Source organism: Bubalus bubalis, chromosome 4 (assembly GCF_019923935.1).
Source record: "Bubalus bubalis isolate 160015118507 breed Murrah chromosome 4, NDDB_SH_1, whole genome shotgun sequence".
Lineage (NCBI taxonomy): Eukaryota > Metazoa > Chordata > Mammalia > Artiodactyla > Bovidae > Bubalus > Bubalus bubalis.
This window is the reverse complement of record NC_059160.1, coordinates 5,425,261-5,439,030: the sequence shown is the minus strand read 5'-3', so window position 1 is coordinate 5,439,030 and position 13,770 is coordinate 5,425,261. Positions and strand designations below refer to the sequence as shown.

Below are 13,770 nucleotides of genomic sequence, written 5' to 3'. Positions count from 1 at the left end.
CAGGGAATAAAACCATCAAAGCTCCCAACTCGACACCAAAACCAGTCCCACCCAGGCCCTCGTGGCTGCTCTATCACAGCAACATCCCAGTGAGGCTTGGTCCGACCCCCTTTGCCCACCCCTTGCAGGACATGAGGAGCCTGGAGCCGACAGACTGATGGGCCGGCACAGGCCTTCCCCTTCTTCATGAAGGGAGAGAGATCAAAATGACGAAAACTGCTGAACCCGCTCTCCTTGAACTACAAGATCCTCGGTTCTGGGCACTATGAATGGTGACTGTGAAGAAGTCAGGAGCGGGTCCCTGCCCTCCGTCTGCAGTAAGTGCGTCACCCGGAGCACCGCGGCCGAGCTTTTTACACACCGGCCTCAGGGCACTGAGCGCTCGCCTAGAATTCTGTTCACCGTCGGCATCTCTGACGGCAGAGCTCTGCCTGTCCCAGCAAGCATCTCTCGTTAAGCTGCGCTGTTAACGGTCGCCCCTGTCCTGGCAGGACCTAATGTGTGAAACTGCAACCCTGCAAACGCTGAGCTAACAGATCCAAAGTGACATGGATTTTCTTTTCGGTGATGAAAAATTATATGTTGGTGATGGAGAGGAAAAAAAAACAAGAGACTGTTCTTGCTACCCTCTAAGGACACCTCAGGGTCAAAATTACAAGCTCAGGACCCACCACACCGTATATTTTTTTCCACGATTATTTTTCTCAGCTGAGGCAGCCGAGAGCTCATCAGAGGAGTCACCCACCTGGTTTAGGATTTGGACTCAAGACAGTGCAATTTATGCTGTGACATGAATCAAATCTAAGCAATGCAGCTGGCTACTCAAGCCCCTGCATTCTCACCAACGCAAGGAGGTCTTCCGAGCAAAGAGGCAATGTGCTAAAAGAAAACAAAACCAAAGAACTGAAATAAAGCAAAACCAAGGTAAACGATGATAAATGCAAACACAGCGGAAGGAGCATATGTGCATGCAGCATGTTCTTGACACTTCTTAACCACACGAGTGAACCGAAAGGGGGGCTTCTGGAGAAGGTCACACCCAGGCGTAACAGAACACAGAGAAAGCAAAACTAAAAAAGAGCAAATAAATTTTAAATTATAAACATTCATGAAGATGCAGCCAGGAAATAAACGGCAGGGTGACATGGCTCGTTAACTAACGTCTTCCCAGAGAGTGGCCTGCCTGCCTTGACAGGAAGGCGCCCAACCGCCTGACCTTCAGGACAGCCTGGGAGCCACACAGGTCGGCAACCCGAACGGCCCTCCGTATAGGGAGGATGAAGGGCCAGAGCAGCCCGGCCACGCCGTGGAGGAGCTCCTCTCTCCCCTCTGGGCGGCTGCTCATGGAGTCCGGTGTCATTCCGAGCCCTCCTCTCCAACCCGGGAGCTGGGAACCAGCCTCGGCCATGGATTTGAGGTGCCGCGGATGTGAATGCCTGAGCCCTCTGCCAGGAAGCAGCTGCAAACAGCACGAGCCCTCGGGGCACAGACAGCAGCCTCCGTGGATCTGGGGAGGACTCCTGCGGGAACACCTGCCCGCACCTCAGAAGGCTCCACCCCCAGCACCCTGCTCTTGGGCTGGGAGGGCCCCCTGGCCTCTGTGACAGCTGCCCGGCCAGCCCTGGAGAGGCCTGCACTTCCTGCTTGCTGTCACTCTCTCACATGCGTACACACACACACACTGTGCACACATACCCGTCACATATACACACAGCACATACACCACAGACACACACACACCCCTTCCCTGGGATGCGCTGCACCTCACCTGTGTGGCTGCCTCCCCTGGGGAACAGAGGGAGACGGCCCTTGCTCACACGGACCCCTCGAGCCAGCTGGAGCTCGAGGAAGCCGTGTGCACACTCTGTGCTCCTCAACTCCACAGCCCCAAACCCATCGCCAGGGTGGGGGCCATCTGAGGAGGTGTCTGCCTGAAAACCTCTTCCCCAAAGAACCTGAGACATGCCCCCCCCCAGCAGCCACCCCCCCGTGAACTCCACACCCTGTGCAGGGCCACAGGCCGACTCCAGCGGGGGCTTCCAGGATCCTCAGTGGCCCATTTTGGGTTACCTTCTTGCCCCCCACCCTGGGGAGCAGAAGGCTCTGGAGATATGAAGCTGAAGCATGACTCGGGGCCGGGGGGAGAATAGGCATCCGGAAAGCATGAGGATGCCGGCGGGGGGGGGCGGGGGCCCGGGGCCGGGCGGGCACGTACCCCGGCCCACGGGTAGGGCCTCGGCGTTGCAGCACTGGTCCAGCAGCTGGTGGCAGTGCTCGGTCAGCGACTCCAGCTGTGCCTTGTCGCAGGACACCCCCAGGAACCTGGCCAGCTGCTCCACCAAGGTCACCAGGTCCTGGAAGACAAGAGCAGAGACGCGGGAGCCCATCAGAGGCGGCGCCTTTGTGGAACACCACTCTGGGGACCTTTTATCCACGGCCTGACTCAAGTCCTCGAGACAAATCGGACGCCATCATCATCAAGAAATAAGGATCCGGGTTGAGAGACTGCCCAAGGGGGCTCAGCTCCCGCCCCGGCCCTCTAGGAGTCTGGAAGCAGATGTGAGGCCTTGACGTAGCGGCGGCCATGTCCAGCAGCAGCAAGCAGTAAAGGAAGGCGCTTGGGCGCTGTGCCAGGGGCAGGACCAGCTCGCTCTCCCCTTCCTTCCCCACCATCAGCTGGAACCCAGACGGCGCTCGGGAGAGCCTTGAGGAGGCCCCGGGGGCCCCGGAGGCCCCAGGGCCAGCCCACCTAGGGGGGCAGGGCACCTGGCTCGCTGCGAAGATTCGGTGACGTGAAGCCGTCTCTGGGCCCCGGCGCCCCGGCACCGCTGACGGCACAGCTGCCGCTGCCTCACCGTCTCCGAGGGGCCCTGCCCACCTGCTCCCACACAGCCCCGCCCCTCCGCAGCCATGCCCCGCCCCAGGAAACACTGAAGCCCGCAGCGGTCTCCGCCCCAGCGTCGCCGTGCCCAGCGTCCTGCCCATAGCCTGGGCTGTCTGTCAGCAGACCAAACACCGGCAGGCAGTGGCTGGGTCACGTGAGGAGAACGCTAGAGGCTGTCTCCTCTCCCACAGGCCTGCAAGGCAGACACAGCCTCGCGGCGAGTCTGGAGAAGCGGGGCACAGGGCTGTGTTTCAGCTCTGACGTTTTCTGTAAACTGCACGCCCTGCTCCCTTGGGATGAAATACTAAGTGACTCATAAAACCGAGGCGCTGGGAGCAACCTGCCAGCTGGCACCGCGCCCTGCAGGTACGTCTGCAGCTGGATGGGCGGGCTCCTCCTCATCCCACCCTGCCATGGAGCCCCGTGCCCCCCCATCCCAGAACAGGGGTGGAGGGAAAAAAAGATGAAAAGACAACTCGTGTCCACCCAGACACAGGAACACCCACAGCACTCTGCTCAGTTACCCAGAATGGGAACAGCCCGAATGCCCGAAGCCCTGAGTGGATGGACAAACATGCGACGGTGGACACGCTGCCAAGAACACACCCCAGGGAGCAGGGGAGCTCACCAAGGGGAGCAGAGGCCAGACACCAGCACACACCCGCCAGGTGGTCAGCAGCCTGCAAACCAGCCCCCCGCCCCCCCACAGACAGACAGCCTGGATGAGAAATGCAGACTCAGCCACCTCGGCCTTTGCCCCGAGCTGGTCCCCTCACCTCGGACAGGGTGCTGGGTGGTGCTCTGCCAGGAGCCAGAGTGAGGAACTCCGCCTGTGGCAAAGGTCATGAGGAAGGAGGCTCGGCATATGCAAAGGCGGGATCGAGCCTCAGGAGCCCCTTGGAGATTCTCGAGCATCTACCCCCAAAACCAGAGTCTGCCTACTTTACTGCTTTGTGCTCTCACCTACACCTCTGACTTTACAGGGGGCTGTCCCCCACCACCTCTCTCTGAAAAAGAGTTAACTTACAGCTCCAGTTAATAAAGTTCCTGGGCATGATAAGAGTGTTTTAACCTACAAAATCCTTTGGAAGTCCTCTAGCCTGCCTGAATAAGTTCTTCCCGCCACATGTGATTATCCACAGCCTCCCAACCGTGAGAGGCATGAGATGTTCTAAACTGTCTAAATACAGATTCCTTTGAGCAGTTAAAAGATTGATTAGAAACTATATTGGTGAAGGGTTTTTCACTTGTTGGGCCAATGTTTGCTGCTAAGTCTCCATATCCCTTACCTGCTGTGTCCCTGGCAGTGTATTGATTAATATAATTGGTGTAAGTAGTAGCTTTAATGTTTGTAATCTTGGACCCTTGAGTTAATTCTTTTTCTTGTTATAGCCCACCACATCTTTGCCCTATAGGAATGCAACTTTATCTAATGCTTTTGGAGGGTGGTGCCTGACTAATCACCTTTAGAGAAAAATAAGTTTTCTTAAGAAAGGGTCTTAAAATGTTAACAGGCCTCTGGGCCAGAAGATGATGCAAATCACCTAAACTTTTGCATATGATAAGTTTGCAGGAAGAAAGCCTGGCTTACTGCATGACTCTACCCCTTCCCCCATTATCCTCTATGCATAACTTAAGGTATAAAAACTACTTTGGAAAATAAAGTGCGGGCCTTGTTCACCGAAGCTTGGTCTCCCCATGTCGTTCTTTCTCTCGCCTTCTGGCTGAATTATTCAGCCTCTTTTCTCCACTAAATTTTCTCACTGAGCTATCCTTATTCTATTACTCTTTATGTCTCTAATTAATATTTAATTAAAGCTATTGTATCCAGTAGCAGGAGGGCCTAGAGAAGCTATCCCACGTTGAAGGTCAGGAAGGGAGGCGGTGAGGAGATACCCCTCGTCCAAGGTAAGGAGCAGTGGCTGCGCTTTGCTGGAGCAGCCGTGAAGAGATACCCCACGCCCAAGGTAAGAGAAACCCAAGTAAGACGGTAGGTGTCGCAAGAGGGCATCAGAGGATAGACACACTGAAACCATATTCACAGAAAACTAGTCAATCTAATCACAATAGGACCACAGCCTTGTCTAACTCAATGAAACTAAGCCATGCGCATGGGGAAACCCAAGACGGGCGGGTCATGGTGGAGAGATCTGACAGAATGTGGTCCACTGGAGAAGGGAATGGCAACCACTTCAGTATTCTTGCCTTGAGAACCCCATGAACAGTACGAAAAGGCAAAATGATAGGATACTGAAAGAGGAACTCCCCGGGTCAGTAGGTGCCCAATATGCTACTGGAGATCAGTGGAGAAATAACTCCAGAAAGAATGAAGGAATGGAGCCAAAGCAAAAAGAATACCCAGCTGTGGATGTGACTGGTGATAGAAGCAAGGTCCGATGCCGGGAGCCGGCGAGAGACATTCCACTCGTGACAAAGGTCATGAGGAAGGGGGCTCGGCATACGCAAAGGCGGGATCGAGCCTCGGGAGTGCCCCCGGATATTCTCGAGCATCTACTCCCCAAAAAACCAGAGTCTGCCTACTTTATTGCTTTGTGCTCTCACCTCTGACTTTACTGGGGGCTGTCCCCCACCACCATCTCACTCTCTCTGTCAAAGAGTTAACTTACAGCTCCAATTAATAAAGTTCCTGGGCAATTAGGAGTGTTTAAATCCAAACCCCTCAGATGGCTCTCTAACTCGCCTGACAAGTTTACCCGGACACCTACAGCTATGCATACGATTGTTTACAGTCTCCCAGCCTCCAGAGGCACGGGAAGCTTAAGATATTCAAATAGCTTAGAGCCTCTCAGAGAATTAGAAACTGTCAGAATAAAACTAGTAAAAGATTTCATTGATGAGCCAATGTTTGTTGCCAAGTTTTCACATCCCCTGAATTGTATCCTTGAATGTGCATTAATTAATATAGTTGGTATGTAGAAAAAATAAGTAGTGGCCTGGTGTTAGTAACTTTAGACCCTTAAGGTAGTAAATTCTTTCCTTTGTAAACCCATTACACATCCACCCTATAGGAACGTAATCTTATCTTCGGAAGATGGCGCCAAACCTTAAAATAATTACTCTTAGAGAAAATAAGTCTTTGTTGATAAGTGCTTGTCAAGAGTCATAAAATGTTAATAGGCCTCTGGCCAGAAGATGATGTAAATCACCTAAACCATTTGTATACGATAAATCTGCAGGAAAGAAACCCTGGTTTTTGATAAGCATCAAAGACTGCTGATTTTGCATCCCCTATTATCCTCTATGTGTAACTTAGGGTATAAAAGCCCCTGTTGAAAATAAAGCTATGGGCCTTGCTCACCAATGCTTGGTCTCCCCATGTCATTCTTCCCTTTAACTTCCAGCTGAGTGTCCATCTGGAGCGTGGATGTCCTCTGCGACCATTTATTTGCCTGGGCTTCTAAGACCCACTCGAGAAGGTGTCTAAGGTGGGGCACCTTCCGCTATTCGAGAGGGCGCCTGCGGCCTCCGTGGTCAGAGCTAACCTGGTGTCACGGGTTATATTGATTTTCCGCGTAAACCAAGCCACTCAGCTTCTTTTCTCCACTGAATTTTCCTACTGAGCTATCCTCATTCTATTCCTCTTTATTATCTCTAATTAACATTTGAATAGGTCGCCTAGCCGTCTCTCCTTCGAATACCCTGGATCAGCTGGGGCTGGACCCCGGCAGTCCGATGCTGTAAAGAGCAATATTGCATAGGAACCTGGAATGTCAGGTCCATGAATCAAGGCAAATTGGAAGTGGTCAAACAAGAGATGGCAAGAGTGAATGTCGACATTCTAGGAATCAGCGAACTAAAATGGACTGGAATGGGTGAATTTAACTCAGATGACCCTTATATCTACTACTGCAGGCAGGAATCCCTCAGAAGAAATGGAGTAGCCATCATGGTCAACAAGAGAGTCCGAAATGCAGTACTTGGATGCAATCTCAAAAACGACAGAATGATCTCTCTTCGTTTCCAAGGCAAACCATTCAATATCACAGTAATCCAAGTCTATGCCCCAACCAGTAATGCTGAAGAAGCTGAAGTTGAATGGTTCTATGTGAACCGTGAACTTCCTGATGTTCAAGCTGGTTTTAGAAAAGGCAGAGGAACCAGAGATCAAATTGCCAACATCCGCTGGATCATGGAAAAAGCAAGAGAGTTCCAGAAAAACATCTATTTCGGCTTTCTTGACTATGCCAAAGCCTTTGACTGTGTGGATCACAATAAACTGTGGAAAATTCTTCAAGAGATGGGAATACCAGACCACCTGATCTGCCTCTTGAGAAATTTGTATGCACGTCAGGAAGCAACAGTTAGAACTGGACACAGAACAACAGACTGGTTCCAAATAGGAAAAGGCTGTATATTGTCACCCTGCTTATTTAACTTATATGCAGAGTACATCATGAGAAATGCTGGACTGGAAGAAACACAAGCTGGAATCAAGATTGCCGGGAGAAATATCAATAACCTCAGACATGCAGATGACACCACCTTTATGGCAGAAAGTGAAGAGGAACTAAAAAGCCTCTTAATGAAAGTGAAAGTGAAGAGTGGAAAAGTTGGCTTAAAGCTCAATATTCAGAAAAAGAAGATCATGGCATCTGGTCCCATCACTTCATGGGAAATAGATGGGGAAACAGTGGAAACAGTTTAGACTTTATTTTTCTGGGCTCCAAAATCACTGCAGATGGTGACTGCAGCCATGAAATTAAAAAACACTTACTCCTTGGAAGGAAAATTATGACCAACCTAGATAGCATATTGAAAAGCAGAGACATTACTTTGCCAACAAAGGTTCGTCTAGTCAAGGCTATGGTTTTCCCTGTGGTCATGTATGGATGTGAGAGTTGGACTGTGAAGAAGGCTGAGCACCGAAGAATGGATGCTTTTGAACTGTGGTGTTGGAGAAGACTCTTGAGAGTCCCTTGGACTGCAAGGAGATCCAACCAGTCCATTCTGAAGGAGATCAGCCCTGGGATTCCTTTGGAAGGAATGATGCTGAAGCTGAAACTCCAGTACTTGGGCCAGCTCACGTGAAGAGTTGACTCATTGGAAAAGACTCTGATGCTGGGAGGGATTGGGGGCAGAAGGAGAAGGGGACAACAGAGGATGAGATAGCTGGATGGCTTGATGGACGTGAGTCTGGGTGAACTCCGGGAGTTGGTGATGGACAGGGAAGTCTGGCGTGCTGTGATTCATGGGGTCTCAAAGAGTCAGACACAACTGAGAGACTGAACTGAACTGATTGTATCCAGTTTGCCAATGCCGTCCCTGCTTCGAATTCCCTGGATCCACCGGGACTGGACCCCAGCAGTGCTCCACCACTGTCGAAGCAGAAAACTAAACAGGCCTTTCAGAAGCACTGCAGGCCACCCCTAACTCGGGAGTTGCACACGGCCCAGGCCAGAGCAAGGGCCTGGGGGCCTGCATGGGCCGGAGGCGAAGCCCTGTCAGGGGCTCTGGGCCCACCTGGAACCCTGAGGTCCAAGACGCACCCCTGATGACCAGGCACTGCAGGCCCCACCCTCCCTGAGGGCTCCACTGTGGGACAGACGGCACGGAGCCTGGAGCATCACCCCTGCCCCTTGGCACCTAACCACCAGGGCACACAGCCCTCAGGACACGCCCCTCAGGACACACCCCCTAGGCACCCACCCCCTCAGGACACACCCCCGAGGCACCCACCCCCTCAGGACACACCCCCGAGGCACCCACCCCTCAGGACACGCCCCGAGGCACCCACCCCCTCAGGACACACCCCCGAGGCACCCACCCCCTCAGGACACACCCCCGAGGCACCCACCCCCTCAGGACACACCCCCGAGGCACCCACCCCCTCAGGACACACCCCCGAGGCACCCACCCCCTCAGGACACACCCCCGAGGCACCCACCCCTCAGGACACGCCCCTCAGGACACACCCCCCAGGCACTCACCCTGAGGCGCCCACCCCCAGGCACTCACCCGGTGCATGTCTTCGTACTTGAGGAATAGCACGTTCGAGTCCATGTGGTGTTCCCAGAACTCCTGCACGTGCTCAAACCAGGAGCCATAGCCCACTGTGGACACAAGAGGACAGGAGAGGTCACAGGAGGGACGGGCGCGTGGATGGCGGCTCGTTCCTCTGCCCAGCACCTGCGACGCAGCTCCAGCTCCTCAGGCAGCCGCACGTCCCCTGGCCGCCTGCCCCACCGCTCCCACCTGCCAGCCTTCGCCCCACCTCCCAGACGCCCAAGGCCCGACCCTGAGCGGGGAGGCCTCTGTCCCCTGGGTGCGCAGGTGCCAGCTCCAGGAGCTTCTCAAACCCGTGGTGAATGCAAGAGAGGGCCACCTAGAGGAGCTGGGCCCAGGGCCAGTCGGTCTGCAGCCGGGGAGGACGGAGCTGACATGGGGCCAGACACAGGCAGGACCGGGAGGCACAGTGTGAAGAGGGGCAACGGGCTGTCCCGACACACGAGCTCACGCCTGCACCACAGCCGGCATGTCCCACGACCCTCCAGGCTGTGGCCTAGGGCTGGGGTCCCACGGCCACAGGGGGACCCATGTACCAGCCAGTGTGGCCAGGCCTCTTCACAGCATTCTTCATAAAAACTATGGGTTCTCGTGACCACGGGTTCACACTGATGCCCCCCACTGTGAAGGCAGCTTCCAAGGGGGCTTCCATGTGGACTAGAGGGAGGTCTCGGCCAGAGAACGTGGGGGCCCCTGGGCCAGTGGAGCCTCGAGAAGCAGGTCCAGCTGGACAACAGAGGCCAGTCAAGAGGAGTGGCCACACTGCCAGGGCCCTCACTTAGCTGAGCGCCCATCCACCTCCCGAACCCTAGGACACGACACATGGCCCAAGGCCAGAGGAGCTCCCGGCCTGACAGCAAAGCCCAAGGACACTGGTGACGGCCACATGGGAGTGACCAGCACTGGGAGGGAGCCCCAAGGCCTGGGGCAGGCGCCTCCCACACCAGGCAAGCTTGAAGCGATCCACGAGGGCTGGGCGGGAAGCAGGGCAGGGTGCTGCAAAGGGGCCTCAGAGAAGCGGGGGGGCACGGGCGGAGGGGGTCAGAGGCAGACGGCACCATCAGACGGAGGCCAGGCAGGGGGGCAGAGGACAAGGACTTGGATCAGAGGCAGCCAGCCTCTCACACCCTCACTGGCCATGAGACAGAGCAGGCCCTGAACCTGTTTGCACCTCCTCCTCTGTGAACGGCATGACTACAGAACCTGTGCTCCGCCACCGCCTACCGCTGGGTTGCCGCCCCAAGAGAAGCAGATACAGGTCTCTGCCCCTGGGGACCAGTGGGGGCATCGCTGTGTGTCCTCTCTGGTGGGAGGCACTGGGGGTCCCATGTGTACTACTGAAGTCCACCGAGTGGCAAAGCCATGAGTACACGCGTGACCAAGGCTGGGAAATGGGGACCCCGACCCCACCAGCCCAATCCATCAGCAGTCTGCCATCCCACCAGCAGGGCGCAGCGCAGCAGCAGCCTAGGCCCACAGTCCGACGTGGGTCCTGGGAGTGGAGGTATTGGTCAAGGGAGCATTGGTGGTGGGGGTGGAACAGAGCAGAAGGCCCTCTTCAGGCCATTTATGGAGAAGGAAGGGGGCGCTCTGGAAGGGGATGGGGGGTGAGTGGGCAGAAATGAATCAACAGTGCAGGCTACAGCCAAAGGCCTCACTAGGCCCACTACTGGGTGAGCCCTGGCCCTCCTGGCCTGGCCCCCCCACGGCCAAGGTTTCAGGCTCCAGGTCTCGCACCCTCCCGTCGGCCTGGCACATCCCCACTCCTCCCACACCAGGAGGAGACCCACGCACAGGGCAGGACATGAGGGCCAGGCCAGCCTTCCCAATCTTCAGCATGGGGGTGAGTCCAGAGAAGGAAGGGACCTGACCAACTCGCTGGCAGGCTGGTAACCCTGGGGGCCCCGAGCAGACGCTCCCAAGTCTGGGCCCACAGCTGGCACACAGACCGGCATCCTGGGCCTGAGCAGTCCATTGGGCATGGACATGGAGACCAGAACACTCCCATCCTCCCAGAGAACACTCGAAGACAGACAACCAGGGCCTGAGGATGGGGCGGTGGCGGGGGGGGGGGACTCGGGGACAGGGAGGCCGAGAAGACAGGGAACGCAGGCACTCCTCCACCCTGCTCCTGGGGGGGGGGACTCGGGGACAGGGAGGCCGAGAAGACAGGGAACGCAGGCACTCCTCCACCCTGCTCCTGTCCCCTGGCACTCGGGCCCAGGCACCACCCCCCCCACCCCTGCCCTGCAGTGTGTGCGTCACAACCCCTGACACAGGCCTCGGGGCAGCGCGCCCAGACTGTCAGTGGACGGACAGCGAGTTTCACTGCCTCTTCTGCACGGCACTCAAGCTCTTCAGCACCTTGGACAGGGAAGGCAAGCCTCCTCAGAGCAGGAAATAAACGGGACCAGGTGCTCGGGTGCAGGGGCTGTGGGGGACCACAGCAAGCGTGTGCAGCCTTGAACGTCAGTGCTGGGCAGTGCCGTGACCTTCACAAGGTGGAGGGGCCTGTACTGAATAACTTTTAACTCCTCCGGCCTGAGCAGGGGGCTTTTAAGGTCTGTACCGTGGGGCAGTGTGAACGCAGTGGACACCCACTGTTTGCAGTGGTGGTGTTCCCATGCTGGTGGCTGCTTTAAAAGCAGGAACGCAAATCAGGACTTAAAACACAGCTTTGGGAACCAAATACCTGACAGACCAGGAGGGGCCCGAGCCAGCTGATGGGCTGGGCGGAAGGGAGGTTGAACAGAGGCCTTCAGCAGGTTCCCAGGGCCTTAAGGCACAACTGCTGAGGCCACCTACACTTGTCCCTTCCCATTCGGGGTCCCTCCTCCCCAGGCTGGGCTGAAGCAGAGACGCAAGGGCAGGAATGAGAGGGCCTCAGGCACAGTGGGGAGCTCACTCAGGAGGTCTGGTCTTCAGCCAGGCTCCAATCCAGCCGTCCCAGGTCCCATGTAAACTTGGGGTGCTGCGCTCCTGTACTGCCTCTATGCGCTTTATCATGCTCTTGCCACGTAATCTCATTGCAGAACCCCTGCCCTGCCTGGGCTGGACAACAAATGGACAACCAGGCTGAGGGTTCCCCAAGCTGGGAAATAAAACAGCAAGTGTATTTGCAGGAGAGTCTCCGGACAGACTTAATTCATTTCAAAACTCTCCTGAGCACAAAGTCTTAAGCAGCAGGGTGTGCAGAGAAGCCAGGGTTGGCGGGTAGGGGAACAGAATCAACACCACGGCCAAGGGGACAGCTCCCTCCCTGGTCTGCTCCTCCCCAGGGAGGGCAGACATGGATGGAGGGGCCCTGGCAGGCTCGGCCCCTGCCGAAGCCTCTCCCCTGGGAACGTGATTCCTGCCTAGAGCACTGTCCCGTCCCTCCCTCGGAGTGAACCCCACCTGCCACACTGGCCTGGGGCTGGCGGCCATGTCTGACCCTCAAGTCCAGCTGAAGGCCTGGGGCCCTCACACAAAGCCACAGCCTCCACACTGGCCTCAGGCACCAATAACGGGGGGATCTAGGTCACTGTTCCCACAGCTTGGAATCCAGGCAGGGATACAGATGCTTTTAACCAGGAGACTTCTCAGAACCCCAAGGGTATGGGGAGAGAGATGGGCTTCGGCATCGAATGCCCACTCGGCCTGGCACAAGCTTCCTGACCTCCCTCAGCCCGAGCTCCGCTGCCCACCAGCAGGGAAGCAGGCCAGCCCCGCGGTTATCACAGTCCTGGGGTGATGGGAAGCACCCCTGCGGGAACATCACACAGAGACACTCACACTTGTCGTTCATGAACCTCCGGCAGAACTCCTGGAACGTGCCTCGGTAGCTCATGGTCCGCAGCGAGCGGTGGAACTGGTAATAAGACACCACCAGGTCCTTGGGGTTCCGGGCCATGTAGATGACCTGCGGTGGGGGGGTGGGCAGGGGGAGGAGGAGGCACAGGCGGGCAGACGGGGGAGGTTAGTCTGCGATCCTCCGGCCCAGGAAGGCCGCCCTGAGCAGGCTCTGCTGACCTACAAGCTACTCTCCTAGCCCATTACCCATGGTGAGGTCAGCCCTTCACACGCCAGGACCAAGTGCCTTCTCACCGTTGCTCTGTCTCAGCAGAGCTGCACTCCTGTCCACACAACAGCGTCAGCTAGGACAATCACTTGCGTGTTTGATCACACTTCTGTCCTCTAGCACTACTTGTTTTTTTAAACTATAGTTGATCCTTTAGAGAAGACTCTTGAGAGTCCCTTGAACTGCAAGGAGATCAAACCAGTCAATCATTAAGAAAATCAGTCCTGAATATTCACTGGAAGGACTGATGCTGAAGATGAAGCTCCAATACTCTGGCCACCTGATGCGAAGAGCTGACTCCTTGGAAAAGACCCTGATGCTGGGAAAGACTGAAGGCGGGAGGAGAAGGGGCCGACAGAGGCGGAGATGGTTGGATGGCATCACCGACTCAACGGACATGAGTTTGAGCAAGCTCCGGGAATTTGTGATGAACAGGGAGGCCTGGTGTGCTGCAGTCTATGGGGTCATAAAGAGTCGGACACAACTGAGTGACTGAACTGATAGTTGATATACAGTATTATATGTCACATGTATAAAATACAGTGATTCAAAATTTGTCAAGAGTACACTCCTTTTACATAAGATATCTGCTATATTCCTCGCGATGTACAATATACCCCCGTAGCTCGTTTTATACACGTTGTTGCTGTTGTTCACTCGCTCAGTCGTGTCCGACTCTTTGCGGCCCCATGGACTGCGGCAGGCCAGGCCTCCCTGTCCCCCACCATCTCCCAGAGTTTGCCCGAGTTCTTGTCCATTTTACGTAACAGTTTGTATCCCTTAGTCCCCATTCCTATCTTGC

The 13,770-nt window shown here is 55.6% G+C and overlaps 1 protein-coding gene across 2 annotated transcripts in view; it reads right to left on the bottom strand.

The window, feature by feature from the left end:
- Nucleotides 1-13,770, bottom strand: part of SULT4A1 (sulfotransferase family 4A member 1) — a 34,808-nt gene that overhangs the window by 2,032 nt on the left and 19,006 nt on the right. The window contains exons 4-7 of one of the 2 annotated variants that reach the window (XR_003108578.2): nt 12,683-12,809; nt 8,861-8,955; nt 2,216-2,354; nt 746-879 (exon numbers count right to left, since the gene is read on the bottom strand). Coding sequence is in view for 1 of the 2 variants with exons in the window: in XM_025282723.2 (XP_025138508.1) it covers nt 2,216-2,354; nt 8,861-8,955; nt 12,683-12,809 (361 nt within the window). In the remaining variant the exon portion in view is untranslated. The remainder of the gene's footprint in view (nt 1-745; nt 880-2,215; nt 2,355-8,860; nt 8,956-12,682; nt 12,810-13,770) is intronic. The other variant, XM_025282723.2, reaches the window with a different exon arrangement.